Source organism: Hypanus sabinus, chromosome 2, assembly GCF_030144855.1.
Source record: "Hypanus sabinus isolate sHypSab1 chromosome 2, sHypSab1.hap1, whole genome shotgun sequence".
Lineage (NCBI taxonomy): Eukaryota > Metazoa > Chordata > Chondrichthyes > Myliobatiformes > Dasyatidae > Hypanus > Hypanus sabinus.
In genome coordinates this window covers 43,168,693-43,187,269 of record NC_082707.1, presented here as the reverse complement: position 1 = coordinate 43,187,269, position 18,577 = coordinate 43,168,693, and the positions used below count along the sequence as shown (strand labels likewise).

The 18,577-nt window shown below is 43.3% G+C and overlaps 1 protein-coding gene across 1 annotated transcript in view; it reads left to right on the top strand.

Moving 5' to 3' along the window:
• mcf2l2 (MCF.2 cell line derived transforming sequence-like 2) overlaps positions 1-17,029 on the top strand; it is a 312,522-nt gene extending 295,493 nt beyond the window's left edge. Inside the window, exons 32-35 of the mRNA XM_059944935.1 lie at positions 7,718-7,836; positions 8,098-8,210; positions 13,010-13,113; positions 15,657-17,029. Of these exons, the coding sequence (XP_059800918.1) occupies positions 7,718-7,836; positions 8,098-8,210; positions 13,010-13,113; positions 15,657-15,757 (437 nt within the window). The 3' untranslated portion in view covers positions 15,758-17,029. The remainder of the gene's footprint in view (positions 1-7,717; positions 7,837-8,097; positions 8,211-13,009; positions 13,114-15,656) is intronic.
• The last annotated feature ends 1,548 nt before the right edge of the window (positions 17,030-18,577 follow it).

The window sequence follows — 18,577 nt, the reverse complement described above, 5'->3', positions numbered from 1 at the left end:
TCAAGGGGTAGGGGAGGGGAAGCAGGAAGGGGATAGGCAGGAAAGGTGAAGAACCTGTTCCAACCTCACTCCCTCTGACCGCACTGCTCTCCACTCTCTCCGCACTAATCCTAACCTCACCATCAAACCCGCAGACAAAGGTGGTGCCGTAGTAGTCTGGCAGACGAACCTCTACCTCACTGAGGCCGAACAACAGCTCTCTGACACCTAGCAACACACGCAAAATGCTGGAACACAGCAGGCCAGGCAGCATCTACAGGGAGAAGGGCTGTTGACGTTTCAGGCTGAGACCCTTCATCAGGGCTAACTGAAAGGAAAGATAGAGATTTGATAGTAAGTGGGGGAGGGGGAAATGTGAAATGATAGGAGAAGACCTGGGGGGGGGGGGGGGGGTGGTGGTGAAGGGGAGAGCCAGAAAGGTGATTGGCAAGGGATACAGAGCTGGAGAAGGGAAAGGATCATGGGATAGGAGGCCTAGGGAGAAAGAAAGAGGGAGGGGAGCACCAGAGGGAGATGGAGAACAGGCAGTGATGGGCAGAAAGAGAGAAAAAAAAAGAGGGGGGGGGACTAAATATATCAGGATGGGTTAAGAAGGGGAGGAGGGGCATTAACGGAAGTTAGAGAAGTCAATATTCATGCCATCAGGTTGGAGGCTACCCAGCCGGTATATAAGGTGTTGTTCCTCCAATCTGACTGTGGCTTCATCTTGACAGTAGAGGAGGCCATGGATAGACATATCAGAATGGGAATGGGACATGGAATTAAAATGTGTGGCCACTGGGAGATCCTGCTTTCTCTGGTGGACAGAGCGTAGGTGTTCAGCGAAACGGTCTCCCAGTCTGCGTCGGGTCTCACCAATACATAAAAGGCCACACCGGGAGCACCGGATGCAGTATACCACACCAGCCAACTCACAAGTGAAGTGTCGCCTCACCTGGAAGGACTGTCTGGGGCCCTGAATGGTGGTGAGGGAGGAAGTGTAAGGGCAGGTGTAGCACTTGTTCCGCTAACAAGGATAAGTGCCAGGAGGGAGATCGGTGGGAAGGGATGGGGGGGACGAACGGACAAGGGAGTTGCGTAGGGAGCGATCCCTGCAGAAAGCAGAAAGGGGGGAAGGGAAAGATGTACTTGGTAGTGGGATCCCGTTGGAGGTGGCGGAAGTTACAGAGAATCATACATTGGACCCGGTGGCTGGTGGGGTGGTAGGTGAGGACAAGGGGAACCCTATCCCGAGTGGGGTGGCGGGCAGATGGGGTGAGGACAGATGTGCGGGAAATAGGAGAGATGCGTTTGAGAGCAGATTTGGTGGTGGAAGAAGGGAAGACACTTTGTTTAAAAAAGGAAGACATCTCCTTTGTCCTAGAATGAAAAGCCTCATTCTGAGAGCAGATGCGGCGGAGACGGAGGAATTGCAAGAAGGGGGATAGCATTTTTACAAGAGACAGGGTGGGAAGAGGAATAGTCCAGGTAGCTGTGAGAGTCTGTAGGCTTATAGTAGATATCAGTAGATAAGCCGACTCCAGAGATGGAGACAGAAAGATCAAGAAAGGGGAGGGAGGTGACGGAAATGGACCAGGTAAATTTGAGGGCAGGGTGAAAGTTGAAGGCAAAGTTAATGAAGTCAACGAGCTCAGCATACGTGCAGGAGGCAGCGCCAATGCAGTCGTCGATGTAGCGAAGGAAAAGAGGGGCACGGATACCCGAATAGGCTTGGAACATGGACTGTTCCACAAAGCCAACAAAAAGGCAGGCATAACTGGGACCCATGCAGATGCCCATGGCCAAACCTTTGGTTTGAAGGAAGTGGGAGGAGCCAAAGGAGAAATTATTGAGAGTAAGAACTAATTCCACTAGATGGAAGAGAGTGGTGGTAGAGGGGAATTGGTTAGGTCTGGAATCCAAAATGAAGCGAAGAGCTTTGAGACCTTCCTGGTGGGGGATGGAGGTATACAGGGACTGGATGTCCATGGTGAAAATAAGGCAGTGGGGGCCAGGGAACTTAAAATGATTGAAAAAATTCAAAGTGTGAGAAGTGTCATGAAAATAGGTGGGAAGGGATTGAACCAGGGGGGATAAAACAGTGTCAAGGTATGCAGAAATGAGTTTGGTGGGGCAGGAGCAAGCTGAGACAATGGGTCTCCCTGGACAGGCAGGTTTGTGGATCTTGGGTAGGAGGTAGAAACAGGAAGTGCGGGGTGTGGGAACGATGAGGTTGGTGGCAGTGGATGGGAGATCCCCAGAGCTGATAAGGTTGGTGATAGTATAGGAGACAGTGGCCTGGTGCTCCTTAGTGGGGTCATGATCAAGGGGTAAATAAGAGGAGGTATCAGAGAGTTGTCGCTGTGCCTCGGCCAGGTAGAGTTCAGTACACCAGACTACTACAGCTTCCCCCCTTATCAGCAGGTTTTATAGTGAGGTTGGGATTGGTGCGGAGGGAGCAGAGAGCAGAGCATTCGGAAGGAGTAAGGTTGGAATTGGAACACGGTGTGGTGAAGTTGAGATGGTTGATGTCCCATCAGCAATTAGCAATAAAGAGATCCAGAGCAGGCAGAAGACCAGAGCGGGGTGTCCATGAAGACACCTCCTCTTACTTACCCCTGGAACAGGACCCCACCAAAAACATCAAACCATTGTCTCCCGTATCATCACTGCCTTTATCAACTCCAGAGACCCTCCATCCTCAGCCAAAAAACTCATAATTCACACACCCCGCACTGCTCAGTTTTGCCTCCTCCCCAAGATCCACAAGCCTGACTATCCCGGTAGTCCTATAGTTTCGGCCTGCTCCTGCCCAATCGAACTTGAATCTGCCTACCTGGACGCCATTTTGTCACCCATAGTTCAGTGCCTCCCCACCTACATCCGGGATACATCCCATGCCATCCACCTTTTCAATAACTTCCAGTTCCCTGGTCCCGACCACTTCACTTTCACTATGGATGTCCAATCCTTATACACCTCCATTCCCCATCAAGAAGGCCTCAAAGCCCTCCACTACTTTCTTGACAGTAGACCTCACCAGTTCCCCAACACCACCACACTCCTCCGGTTGGCGGAACTGGTACTCACACTTAATAACTTCTCTTTTGGCTCTTCCCACTTTCTTCAGACCAAGGGTGTAGCTATGGGCACTTGCATGGGCCCCAGCTATGCCTGCCTCTTCGTGGGTTATGTGGAACAGTCTATGCTCCAAATCTATACTGGTACTGCTCCCCAACTTTTCCTTAGCTACATTGACGACTGCATTGGTGCTGCTTCCTTTGCCCATGCTGAGCTCGTCAATTTCATCAACTTTGCCTCTAACTTCCGCCCAGCCCTCAAATTCTCTTGGTTCATCTCGGACACTTCTCTCCCCTTTCTCGATCTCTCAGTCTCCATCTTTGGAGACATCTTCATTGACATCTTCTATAAACCCACTGACTCCCATAACTACCTTGACTATACCTCTTCCCACCCTGCCAAGTGCAAAAATGCTATTCCCTATTCCCAGTTCCACTGTCTCTGCCACATCTGCTCCCAGGATGAGGCTTTCCATTCTGGGACATCTCAAATGTCCTCTTTCTTTAAGGATCATGGTTTCCCTTCTGCCGTCATCAACGATGCCCTCACCTGCATCTCCTCCATTTCCCCCACTTTGACCCTCACCCCATCCTCCCGTCACCACAACAGGGACCGTGTTCCCCTTGTCCTCACCTACCACCTCACCAGCCTCTGGATCCAGCATATTATCCTCCGCAACTTCTGCCACCTTCAACAGGACCCCACCACTAAGCATATCTTTCCCTCTCTACCCCTCTCCACTTTTCACAGGGACAGTTCCCTCCGCGACTGCCTTGTCCACACACCCCTCCTCACAGATCTCCCACCTGGCACTTATCCCTGCAAGTGTAAGTGCTACACCTGTCCCTACACCTCTTCTCTTACCACCATTCAGGGCCCCAAACAGTCCCTCCAGGTGAGGCAACACTTCAATTGTGAGTCTGTTGCAGTCATCTATTGCATCCGGTGCTCCCGGTGCGGCCTCCTCTACATCAGCGAGACCCGACGCAAATTGGGGGGACAGCTTCGTCGAGCACCTCCGCTCCGTCCACCACAACAGACAGGATCTCCCGGTTGCCACCCACTTCAACTCTGCTTCACATTCCCATTCGGATATGTCCATACATGGCCTCCTCTACTGCCATGATGAGGCCAAACTCAGGTTGGAGGAGCAACATCTCATATACCGTCTGGGTAGTCTCCAGCCCCTTGGTATGAACATCGAATTCTCCAACTTCTGGTAATTCCCTCCCTCTCCTCTCCCCTCCCCCATCCCAGTTTCACTCTGCCTCCTCTTCTAGCTGCCTATCACCTCTCATGACTCTGCCTTCTTCTATTACCCATAGTGCTTTCCCCTTTCATTCCTTCTTCACCTCTCCGGCCTACCCCCTCTCTGTTTCCCCTCCCCCACCCCTTGATCTTTCCTCTGATTGGTTTTTCACCTGGCACCTTCCACCCTCCCCCCAACTTCTTTATAGGGCCCCTGCCCCCTCCTTCTTCAGTCCTGACAAAGGGTCTCGGCCCGAAACGTTGACTGTTTGTTTCCACGGATGCTGCCCGACCTGCTGAGTTCCCCCAGCTTGTTGTACGTGTTGCCTTCACTAAAAATCCATTGCCTTGTGTAAGTATGTTTGGCTGGGTGCTATGCTGAGCTGTTGCCTATGATTCCCATTTTTGTAAGTTGCTGCTCCATCGGTTTATCTCATCCTTGTCAATCACTGGAAGTGATTCGACCTACTCACTCATTACAAGCATCATGGATCTCAGTACGAATACAGTGCCTTGAAAAAATATTCAGCCCCACATTTTACAGTCTCACTTTCTAAATTTAAAATATATTGAAGTTGAGCTAATTATGCATTACTTCAAATCAAAAGAAAAGTTCTAAATGCTGTCAACAATTTATTAAAAATTAAAAACTAAAATTGTGAGGCTGAAGTAGTATTTGTCCCCTTTGTAATTACTATGCTAACTTTCCTCAGGTGTAATACTGTATATTACCTTACCAACTCACCCAATTTGGTGATGTAGAAAATAGGATCACCTGGTTTCAATTAATTCTTAAGAATAAATTTTAAATATATTGAAGTTAGATTTTTGAACTAATCTACAAAACAGTTTGTATCATGTCAAATCGAAAGAATTGATTTCTCTGTAAGGTCCAACAGTATGGTAGATTTTCAACAGTCCAAACCAAAATGAAGATGAAAGAGCATTCAAGACAAGTCAAGGAAATTATAATGGAGAAGCTCAAATCTGGGGCAGGTACAAGACAGGCTCAAAGACGCTAAACATACCTCAGAGCTCAGTGCAGTCCATCAAGAAAAAGCGAAAAAAATACAAAACCACAGCCACCCCTCTAAACTTAGTCGCCAGAGAAGAATGGCACTTGTAGGAGAGGCTACTGTGATGCCAACAATCACACTGAGTGAGCTGCAGGGATCAGTGGCTGCAACTGGAGATGAAGTTCATGGCTCCACAATCTCCAAGGCCTTGAACAAAAAGGGTTTTTATGGAAGAGTGGCAAGAAGAAGAGAATCTCTAGCTAAAAAAAAGAGTAACCCCCCCCCCCCCCTTAAAGACCTAACAATAGGGTCAGGTCTTGAGGTCGGATGAGACTAAAGTGGAACTTTGGAGCCTCAAGACTAAGCGGTATGTGTGATATAAATCTCATACTGCACATCAGCCAAGTAAAATCATCCCTACTGTAAAGTATGGAGGAGATAGCATCGTGCTGTGGGGGTGCTTTTCAGTAGCAGGGACTGGAAACCTGGTGTGGATTGATGAGAAGATGAATGTTGTTAAATACAGAGCTCTTTGATTTAAAAACCTGCTAGCCTCTGCCAGAAAATTTAAACTGTGAAGTCTGTCTTTCAGCAGGACAATGAAACTCATACTACCAGAACAAATATCATTACAGAAGATCCTTCCTACCAAATGCAATAAACATATGCAATAGTTCATCTCTGTGCACCAGGAGAACACACATCATAGTACAATGGTCTCTGTTTTATTGTTTTGTACATTATTATTGCACATTGGTAAATTATTATTGTGCATATTATTATTCTGTACTTTATCATTAATTAAGTCTGCACACTGCTCAGTGTGTTTTTAAATGTTGCTGCAATAACGAAGGAATTTCCCACTCAGGATCAATAAAATATTTATAATCATCATCAAATGAAGAAAATTGATGTGGCTTAGTCAGGAGTCCCGACCTTAACCCAATCGAATATCTCTGCCAAGAGCTCACCACCACTTCCCAACTAACTTGGCACAGTCTGAGCATTTTGCAAGGAGGAACGGGCAAATATTGTTGCATCGTATTGTGCAAAGCTAAAAGAGACTTGGCCAAAAAGACTACTGGCTGTAATAGCTGTGAGAAGTGTTTCAGCTAAGTAAAGGAGGGGATGAATACTTTTGATCTGCTGACATTCGGTTTTTGAATTCTTAACTGTTCATGTTTTATAACTTTCCCTGTTTTGGGGCTGTACTGCGAAAAAAGGAGCATGTGATTAACCAATAAAAGTTCTCAGTTAAATTGATCAGGATCCCTGGTTATAATACTCATTTATGAGAACAAAGGGTTGGAGGTTGAATACTCTTACAAGGCTCTGTTACATTTGGTTTTAACATTTTAAAATCAATTTACAAAGCTGAGGAATGGAGTAATGACATCAATTGGCTAGGTACAGACTGTTACTCTCTCTGATTATTTTACATTCCATCTCAACTGTTCTGTGTTTTTTTGGTTTTGCTTCCTTTCTCCCACACTCAATTCGCAGAACTCCTTTGATAGAGCATTGTATGCCAAGGAAATTGACCACATTTTTGGACTCAGTGTGAACACTTTAAACTCGGCTTCAAAAATAAATTAGTAAGTTGGCCCTTGCTGTATTGTTGATGGCTATAAATAGTACATCCTCAATCCTAAAACCTCAATTCAAATTAAGTTTTACAGTTTTTGGGAGTTCCTCTGTAGTATTGGGACTGTCAGCAATTCAGCAAAATGCATTTATGTTGCCTCTTTCGTATTGTGATATAACAAGGGAATTTCACAGGTGAATTGTCTCCAAAACTTGTAACTAAGGAGAACGGTAGGAGACCAATTGCTTTGTCAAACATTAAAGCTTTATGGGTGTGGCAGCTGAGAGTTAAATTACTAAATTAGTTTCAAAAGACCTGGACTGTTTATCTTGAGACATTTAAAATCCCCATCATAGCAACTAAAGATTTTAATTAAATCCATCTGAAATAAAATACTGGTGTAATTAATGATGATAATGAGAACTACCAGTCTGTCATTAGTTTGGGGTTGGAAATGTGGGATCCCCAGCGGTCCTTTTTAGATTGTGATTCCCAAACAACAGTCTCTTAACTGTCCTCTTAAATGGTCCAGCATTCTATGTTCAGCTGATTTAGGGATAGGGAATAATTGTTGGCCCAACTACTGGTACCACCATCCCATAAATGAATAAATAACATAAAACTTGAGGAGGAAAGAAAGGTTCAGGAAACTGTGTGAGCCAAAGGAAGTGCAGGATCTGCATGGGCCTCAAATGGCAAGTTCTCAGAAATATGTATTTTATATTATAAAGATGTTTATAAAGTGCAAGTCATTATTGACTGTATCGACAAACAAGAATTTGGATTTTAATTTTGCTTGTAACTTCAGGCTGGCCATGTAAAACAATCCCATCATTGGACACCACAGAGGATTTTGAAACGATTCCTTCAAGTATGGATGAACTTTCCAACTCGTCAGATATAGATGAAGAAATATCAAGTAAAACTGTAAGAATCTTTTAACTCAGTAGAAAGCAAGGTTGAATAGTTTACTTATTGTGGCATTTATTGGAAAAAATGTCATTTTTTAATGACTTCATTTGAAATGTTCTTGAATGGCTAGCATTATTTTCTGTTATTAAGCTGAATAGTTTGTGTAACCGTTTATAAAATTCCATTCTATTTTCTTGATGTTACACATTAGATTTGAAGTTTTTAAATCTGACAGTTTGGGTTCTATTTGCCTGTTTATATATTTTTTTGTTTCAGATTCCAAGTCTATTCCGGGTAGAGGGCATCTGTGAATCCAATTCCACTGAGGAACTTGCAGTACAGAATGGTGAAGTGGTTGAGATGCTGCAAGAGGGAGAAGAGGGACAGTGGTGAGTTCAACCAGAACTAGAAGAAGGAATGGATGCTGTGCAGTGACTAGAGATTCTGTTAAACCTCAGGATATGTTTTACATACTGGGCCTATCCCTTCTTGAGTTTAAAAGGGTCAGCCTCATCGAAGCATACAAAATTCTAATAGGTTTTGGCAGGGTGGATATACTTTTGATACATACCCTGGCAGGGCTGTTTAGAACCAAAGATTACAGTCTCAGTAAAATGAGCCGGCACGTCAGGACAAAAATGGGAATGGATATCTTCCCACAAAGGGTCACCAATCTTTGAAATCACTTATGCAAGGGAAACCATGGAGGTTTTGAAGCTGAATATGTTCAAGGTGGAGACTGGTATGTTTTTCGATATAAAGGAAAACAAGAAAAGTAGAATTAGTGCAGAAGCATGGTAAAAGATCAGCTATGGTATTATAGAATGGTAGAATAATTTTCCTGTTTTGATTTCCTATGGTCCTCTGAATAGAGCACTCATTTAGCACCCCGTGGTTCTTTTCTGTGCATTTATCCAAACAGATTTCACTGGACAGTGCTACAATATACATAGCAGCATCAGTCATAGCAATTAAAAATTAAGTTCAATATACCTGCTGGCACTTTCCTGCTCCTCCCTGAAATTATGTAGCATTCCGAATTGCTTTAAAGTTGCTGCAATCATTCCAGTTCCCAAGAAATAGAAAATCACTGGACTTTATGATTATAGGCCAGTCGCTCTGATTTCAGTAGTTATGAAAGCCTTTGAATGTCTGATGTTGGTCTACCTCAGGTGTGTTACTGATCCTGTTCGTGACCAACTACAGTTTGGTTATAAAGCAAATCACTCAGTTAAGAATGTAGTTAATCTGTGCCTTCTTGAACATTTGGACTCCCCCAACACCTACGTGAGGACCTTGTTTGTGGATTTTAGCTCCATCTTTGACACTATTGTTCTGGGGTTGCTCCACAGCTAGCTGTACCCTACAGTAGCTGTCAGTGGATTATGAAGCTCCTGACAAGAAGGGAGCAGCGTGTAAGGCTGGAGTCCTACTTGTCCAAACTAATGTCAATAATCACAAGCTTTTCCCAGGGCTGAGTTCTGTCACCCCTCCTGTTCTCACTTCCTACAAGTGACCATACCTCCACAGGCAAATCCATTAAAATCCAAAAGCTTGTGGATGATGCGGCTGTAGTTGGTCTCATCTCTAATAATGATGTGACCTGTTATCATACAGAGGTAGAGTGTCTTGCAGGCTGGTGTGCTCATAACAACTTGGAGCTTAATGCTATCAAGAGTGGAAATGAGGATTGACTTCTAACAACAACCCCTACCTGCTCCCCTTTGGAAATTAATGCCCAGGCTGTGTCTGTGGGTCGAGTCATTCAAATTCATGGGGACTATACGTTTAAGTGGGGAAAACGCATTACGCTCTTCACTAGGAAATCCAGCAGAGACTGTTCTTCTTGCACCAGCTTGGGAAATTTAACATCTCAGGGCCTATCCTGATGAACTGTTACTTGGCCATCACTAAGAGTGGTGTAGCCACCTCGTTTCCCTCTCCAGATCCATGTTACAGTGAGTGGTTCATTCAGTGGAGAAGATCATTGGCTGTCAGCTACTGATGTTAAAAGACCAGTTCATTGCTGGCTGAAAAAAATACTGCTCACTCCATCCACCCTAGAAGTTCACCAAATTGCCATCGGGGAGATGCGACAAGTCCATCACCACCAGGACTACTCAGAATCTCCAAAGCTACCTTCCTGTAGCTATTCAGCTTCTCAACAAAACTAACTCTGGTGTAATACCCTAACTGTCCCCACACAACATCCATTAAGTGTTCTTTCCTGCTCTCCTTGTTCTGTTGATGATTATTGAGTCTGTTCATGTGTTCATGTTTATTTAAGTTTGATTATTAACATTTGTGCATGTGACCATTTTGCTGATTGCTTACGGCTGTTTGCACTATTGTCTTGTAAATAATTGGTTGCTATAGTGTTGTCTGTTATGGTATTGTCCTGTCGTTTTATGCTTGGCACCAAACCATGATCAATTCTGGTATGTTTCACATACCGGCAATAAAGTGATTCTGATTCTGAAGGGCTAGACAGTTAGAGAGCAAAAGGGATGAAGAGTGGAATTGAACTTTGAGATCTTATTGGAGGAGGTGGAGAGGAGAAAGAAATCCTGAGGCCAGCTACGTTTACACTGAAGAGCAGTTAACTGAAAGTGGTCACTTAACTATCCTTATGAAGTAACTTACCCAGAACATCAGACCATAAGGCCGTAAGACACAGGAGCAGAATTAGGCCATTTGGCCCATCGAATCTGCTCTGCCATTTGATCATGGCTGATCCATTTCCCTCTCAACCCTTGTCTCCTGCCTTTTCCCCATAACCTTTCATCGCCTGACATATTGAGAATATATCAACCTCCACCTTCAGTACAGCCAAGGACCTGACCTCCACGGGTGCCTGTTGCGATTAATTCCTCAGATTCACCATTCTCTGGTTAATGAAATCCCTACTCATCTCCACTGTAAAAGGACGACCCTCCTTTCTGTGCCCTCTGATTCTAGACTCCTCCACTATAGGAAACCTCCTCTCCACATTCACTCTATCTAGGCCTTTCAACATTTGATAGACTTCAGTGAGACACCTGCCCCCCCCCATTCTTCTAAATTCCAGCAAGTACAGACCCAGACCCATCAAACACTCCTCATATGATAAGCCTTTCATGCCCAGAATCATTTTTATGAACTGCCTTTGAACCCTCTCCAATGTCAGCACATCTTTTCTAAAATAAGAGGTCCAAAACCCCTCACAATACTCCAAGTTAGGCCTCACCAATGCCTTATAAAGCCTTTGCATTACATCCTTGCTTTTATATTCTAGTTCTCTCAAAATGAGTGCTAACATTGCGTTTGCTTTCCTCACCACTGACTTAATCTACAGGTTAATTTTTAGAAACTCCTGCATGAGAACTCCCAAGTCCCTTTGCATCTCAGATTTTTGAATTTTCTCATCATATAGAAAATAGTCTACACTTATATTCCTTCTACCAAAGTGGATGATCATAAACTTCCAGACACTTTATTCCATCTGCCACTACTTTTCCCATTCTCCTGATCTACCTGTCCTTCTGCAGACTCCCTGCTTTCTCACCACTAACTGCCCCTCCACCTATCTTCATACCATCTGCAGACTTGGCCACAAACCCACAATTCCACCATCCAGATCATTAACATAACACTTGAAAAGAAGCAGTTACAACATTAATCCCTGCTGAACACCACTAGTCACTGGCAGCCAATCAGAGAAAGCTCCTTTATTCCCACTCTTTGCCTCCTGCCATTTAGCAAATACTCCATCCATGCTAGTATCTTTCCTTTAATACCACGGGCTCTTACCTTGCTAAGCAGCATCACTTGCGGCACCTTGTCAAAGGCCTTCTGAAAATCAAGTACACAACATCCACCAATTTTCCTTTGTCTATCCTGCTTGTTACTTTCTCAAAGTATTCCAACAAATTTGTCAGGTAAGGTTTTCCCTTAAGGAAACAATGCTGACTTTGGCCTATTTTATCATGTGCCTCTGTACCCTAAAACCTCATCCTTAACAATCAACTCCAACATCTTCCCAACCACTGAGGCCAGGATAACTGGCCTATAATTTCATTTCTTCTGCCTTCCTCCCTTCTTGAAGAGTGGAGTGGCATTTGCAATTTTCCAGTCCTCCAGAAGCACGCCTGAATCTAGCAATTCTTGAAAGATCATTACTAATGCCTCCATGATCACTTCAGCCACCTCTTTCAGAACCCTGGAGTGTAGTCCATTTGCTCCAGGTCATTTATCAACTTTCAGACCTTTCAGCTTCCCAAGAACCTTCTCCCTAGTAATAGCAACTACACTCTCTTCTGCCCCCTGACACTCTCAAACTTCCAGGATACTGCTAGCATCTTGCATAGTGAAGACTGATGCAAAATACGTATTCAATTCATTCACCATTTCCTTGTTCCCTCATTTCTGCCTCTCCAGCATCATTTTCCAGCAGTTGAATATCTACTCCAGTCTCTCTCTTACTCGTTATGTATCTGAAAAAAAATTGTGATTATCCTCTTGCTATTATTGGCTAGCTTACTTTCATATTTCATTTTTTCCTTCCTCATGGTTTTGTTAATTGGCTTGTTGGTTTTAAAAGGTTCCCATTCCTCTAGCTTCCCACTAATTTTTGCTGTTTTATATCCCGTCCTTTTGCATCTCTGCTGACTTACACTTCACTTGTCAGCCACAGCTGCATCATTTGATGGAATACTTTCACATACCAGGACGAGTGCATTACTAAAGCATTTCAGGTAGCTCGGTGTCATATTCAGGCAATGCAGCATTCTTGACTAGCACCCACCCATCGCCCTAAACATTCCTTCCCTCCATCGCCTACAGAATACACCCTTGTTACAGCGCACTGACAGCCTCTCCCAAACTCTCTACCTCACCAAAGTGGACAGGGGCAGAGGAGGCAAGAGAACACCACTAACTCTTCCAAGTGCTCTCTCTGGAGTGAGATAAATGACAAATGCTCTTTGTGTCCGAGGCCTCTAGTACAGTCTCATTCAGATGCATTATCTGGAGCTCAAAAGAGAACCGGGAAAGCGAGTGACAATGATTAGCCAGGCCAGTGATTGAAAATAAAATTCTGCTGCAAAATAAGTAAATAGCAGGTACAATCAAGTAACCAAAATTATTTACTTTGTTTCAAAGTATTTCCAAATAGGTTGCAGCAATTGTCTCTGTGTTTTGTGTGTTTCAGTCAAGTAAGAAGTCTGGTAACTTATAAAGCAGGGTGGATTGCTTCCAGCTTTCTACAGCCAGTTGGCTCAGAACTAAACCCGGATCAGACTGATAATAATTCAGGTCAGAACCAGAGTTCTTATTTAATTTGTTAGGGGGATCATGCCTTCAGAATACAGTTAATAATGTTTAGGGAGTTAATTCACTTAATGATCAAATGTAATGTTAAAACAAGTTAATATATTAACTTTATGGTGACTAACAGGGTTCCATGGTGCTGACTTTGATATTGTGCACTGGATTATTTGTATCAGGTAAGGCTTGTGTATTTAACTTAGATCTAGGTTGAAAACTTCCTTGAGATTATCTTCAAATTCAAATTTGAAATGGTTCAATTTAATATCAGAGAATGTATATAGTATACAACCTGAAATTCTTACTTTTTGCCGACATCCACAAAACAAGAAACCCTATGGATTTAATGCTAGAAACATCAGAACCACTCCCCCCATCACACCAGAAGCAACAGCCCTCCCCCTCCCCCGCTTATGTTGCTTCTGAAATTTTACCATAAACAGAAGAGGTGACAAAGAAATTCCTGTATCTTCATTTTCTGCTTGAATGATTTCACTGGAAAAGGTTTGGCAATTCTTTTGGAGTTATATCATTTGCCACATTCCACCCGACAGTGGCAACTAACTGAAATACTGTATATTGCAAGATTTTTCCCCAATTTATTGACTTCACTGTCAATGGGTTGGGGATAGACCAAAGACAATGATTGATACATAAAGTTTATTAAAAGCAAGCAAAGTTAACTCGCTTAAGAAGGAGAGTTTATGTAATGAGCAGAAGGCCCAGGAACTACAACCCCCTAAAAAAAAAACAGGATAAGATTCTGCAGAAAAGTATGAATTGGGTGCATGAAATCAGTCCAAGTTATTTGCCACTATATAAGCATCAAACTTGATTAATGAAGGAGTTGCCCAACCATCTCCTTGTTGTCTAGATCCAGAATTAGCATTAGATGTGGGTTTTATTCTTGTTAATGGACCCTTGCTATGTGGATCAAAGGAAAGCTAGTGTGTTCTTGTTTTCCTCTCCTGCAATGGTTCCTGTGAGGGACCAAGAGTCAGGAGACCTATTTAATTGATGAGTGCCTAATTAATAAGCTATTGAACAAGCCAAGCTAAGTGGCAATATGCCATTCTCTGGCTGTGCCAAGACAGCATTGCAGGCAGAAGGAAGTGAACACGTTAAAATTGTTTACATGACCCTGGAAATTCAATGGGATTGGCACACATCCAACTTCTTTGCACTTTCCCCTCTTCCAGTAGCATAGTAAGTAAAAGTACCATCCTAGTTACCTTCCCAGTCAACCCACTTAGTCCCAGGTTTCGTCACAGGTCTGTCCTAAATCAGATAGTTACCACTGGAACTCCTGTTGAGATACTTTAGCTGATGCTGCATGTGGGGAAAATATAATTACTGTTCTAAGAATCTCTCACTACAGACGTTAGGTGAGAATATCATTGGGTGCAACAATACTACGCATTCATGAAAATGTACATTATATGAGGGGCAAAGGGGAATAAATCCAGAGACTATAAGAAATGTATACCACATTTCCCTGCTTTACTATCTAATTTCAGTTTAGAATAGAATAGAACTTCATTGTCATTGCTCAAGACAACAAGTTTGCAATACTACTTCAGTCTGTGAGAAGAAGACATTTGTAATTTTTAAAAAGCCCCATATTTACATGCAACGTGACTTCGTTCGTCCCAAACACTCAAAGGCCACTGGCAAACCAGTGTGTAGCATTATTCAGCTGCACAACAGCCCTTGGGAAGAGGCTGTTTCTCAGCCTTACTGTCTTGGTTAAGGTGTTTCTGTATCTCCTACCAGATGGCAGGAGATTGGATAGGCAGTGTCCAGGAGATGTGCACTGATAGTCATAGAAATTCTACATTTTGGAAGAATGAAAGTGAGGTTAACCCATTGCCCTGCAGGTTATAACTCTTCCGGTGTTCATCTGCATATGTTTTAAACACTGTGGTGGTTTCTGCCCCCAACATCCTGTCTGGCCCCTGCTGCAATTTTCTTAACGGCGTTCTCTATCTTTCAGCAATTCCAAAGGTGGGGAAGGGGACGGAGCATGAGCTGGCAGTTGTAGGTGAATCTGGAGAAGGTGATAATGTGAGAAACTGGGAGGTGATAGGTTGTAATGTTTCCTTTTCCCCTTCTAGCACCTTCCTGCCTTCCTCCTCTCACCTGCAATCACCTACCATCTGCCAACTCGTGCTTCTCCCCCTCCCTTTACCCATTATTCTAGTTTCTGCCCTCTTCCTTTTCAGTCCTGATCAGGTTCTCAGCCCAAAACATTGACTTTTTATTTTCATCCATAAGTGCTGCCTGGCCTGCTGAATTCCTCCATACCTTAGTGTGTGCTGATTAAGAATAGAAAAACACGTTCTTTTTTCATAAGATCGCTTTAATTTTTGATTGCTTACAACTTCCTTGAACTCCTCCACTACATCCCCTCTCGACACACCCTACCCTGTGTTTGGTCAGAGGAGCTGCGGCCCAGCTGCTACAGTACAGGCAATGTAAATGGCAACAAAAGTCCTTTCGATGAAGCATTAACTGACATCTTCCTTTTTTAGATTTTTACAGTGACATGTGTACAGCAGCACTCGCTGATAGTGAAGACAAGGAGAGTGTGCACCTCGAAAGCTATACTTCAGGGACCAGGACCGAAAGCTGATCTTGCTGTAACCTTACTTTGTCCCTCAAACTTCGGGCTTCTGTCAGGCCTACAACAATGAAGGTTCTTGGAATACCTCAGTCGCTGGGCACATGAAGTGAGAAAGTACCGTGTTACTGCTGAAGAATTGCATAGCTGTGTGTAAAGAATTGAGTTGCTTTGTTTGTAATGAATTCATTTGTTCATGACAAGTGCTCCTCAGTGGTATAACAGGATGAGTGTTAGCAGGGATCATGTTCTGAAGACATATGCAAATCTGTTTTATGCAGTTAATGTTTTGGCCTTCCACTAATCTATATTGCTTGATGGAACAAACTAAATTAAATGCAGTTCAAATGCAGTTAATAAATCCAATTTGGAGGCTTTTGACATGTCATGATAAACCAAGCCAGTACTTCATGCTTTAACTTTTGTTACAGTGCTTCCACAAGCACACAGATAATCTGTTTGATCTGAGCCCTGTGGTATTTCAAGTTACATGATGTGAGCAAGTACAGAGGTATCAAGGGGCTAAACATCATCATAGGTGGGTACACTGATGACGCAAGTGAAAAGAATTTTCTCAGGAAATAGTTTCCACTCCTCAGAGGATGTGTGCTGGTCTGTACTTTGTTAGATGGCTGTGCTGTCGTGCAACTTCTGCTCAACTAATAGTGGCCTTTAGCTACACCTTTGAGACAACCACTGTGGTGAGAAAGAAAACCTAAAGATTTGCATGAAAAGTGACACAATACAGCCAGTAAAAGATGTTCAAACTGCTGATGATACTTCATTTAAAGGTACTGTATGAAAGCAGTAGGATGGTCCATGCTGCATGCTGTAATTGTATTTTATTGAATATTTCAACAGGATCCTTATACTTTAAGGCAAACTTACTTAATTTGAAAGGTATAATGAATCTTCTAAAGATTGATCAATGTGAAATGTTTTGTGTACCTTTATCAGAGACAGGTGTAAATTTATGTGAGGGATGTTTTTGCTTACTGTATGATTTGCAGGATTGGAGGCTAATGTTTGATTATGACTAAACGTGAATAAAAAGAAGGGAGCATTGGTTTACTATAAAGTTCAGACAATGAAATAACCAGATTATTTGATCTTGTTGAGATAAAGTATGGAGAAAAGATGAAATTTCATCACATCTCCGCCATAAATTGGCACAGGAGCATAGTGATTAGCATGACGCTTTCCAATACAGGCAAACTGGGGGGGGGCTCAATTCTCACCATGACCTGTACGTTCTCCCCATGGCTGTGTGGGTTTCCTCCGGGTGCTCCCACATTGCAAAGGCTCACCAGTTGATAGATTCATTGGTCGTTGTAAGATTGTCCTCTGATTAGGTTAGCACTTAGTTGTGGGATTGCTGAGCAGTGTATATCGAAGCGCCAGAAGGGCCTACTCCACACAGAATCTCAATAATAAAAATACCAGAGCATAAGAGACTGCAGTTGGTGTTTATTGAGGATGTTGTGTCCAGAAAGGTAGGCAGTTATAATTTTCATTACAAGGAAGTGCTGTTTTGCAATGGAAACACTTACGTTTTTAATCAGTAGATAGTATTTCCCTTCCAGTTTGCCGTTTGTGGTCACACTCTGCAGTTTATTCTCAATATTTCAGAGCGGCCCATGTCAACAGCATACATTGAAAAGCTTCTTTGAAGCAAGGTTAACATGGGAGTTAAATCTAGAAAACATGCAGTGACCTCTGAAAGATGATGAAGATCATGAACCTGGAACTCTGAAATAAAAAAACAAAGTGCTAGAAATACTCCGTAGTCTGAACAGCGTGTGTAGAAAGAGAAATAAAGTACATGTTTCAGGCTGAAACCCTTTGATCAGAATAGGAAATGAGAGGGGGGAAGAAAGTCAATTTTAGGTTAGAGAGAGGACGAGGGATGGACAGATGGGAGAAAAGGAATATTTCTGAAAGATGAATGAGTGCATCGGTGGAAATAAATGTGTTAGACCTCAGCTCAAGGAACTCACATTATCCTATTTTGGGATGGAGGTACTGAGGGATTGTTCATCCATGGTGAAGATAAGACATTTATAGTTAAGAGACAGGAAACTTTCAAATTGTCAGAGGGCAGGCAAAATGTCACTGAGATGAGTGGGAAGAAAATGGATCAAGTAGGAAGGATGAAAACAAAGAAGTTTGGTGGGTAGGACCAGGCAATAACAGTGGGTTTTCCTAGACTGTCCTATTTATGGAATTTGGACAGGAGTAGGGGGTTGGGAGATTTGATAGGCCCAACCCTAGCAGAGATATTCTGTTTGTTCTATTCGCCCCCTCCTCCCCTCTCCCCATCTTCTCGGCACCTTTAACTTGTGTTCTTCCCCGATTCTGCTACAGAATTTTCAACCTAAAATATCAGCTCTAATATCATATTAGATGAGATGAGGCAATGTAGAAGCAGCAGTGTGTGAATATCTTCTCCACCTGTTTGTGCTTGGGTCACTCACTGTTCACTAACAAACCCAGTGCAAACGCAGCCTGGACTCTCGTCAGCTCACGGGCAGCATGTTGATGCATCAACTCAATCTGCTGGAATTTTTTGTTTTGTTTATAACTTCTGGTGATATTGATCCAAGCTCTGGTCACAAGCGAAAGCCGTGAGTAGTCGGTAGCATGAGCAGCAACCTGCCCGGCTGTCTCACTGGTCCGTGACTAGATTTGATTCCGCTTTCCAATGCTGCCAACAATATACCTTCTCCTCTCGATAGTGTGGATTTCCCCTGCATGCTCTGGCCACGTTGCACCTGTTGAAAATGTACCAGTGGGGGAGTTCGCTGCTGTAGGTTGTCTCTTACTCAGCAAGCA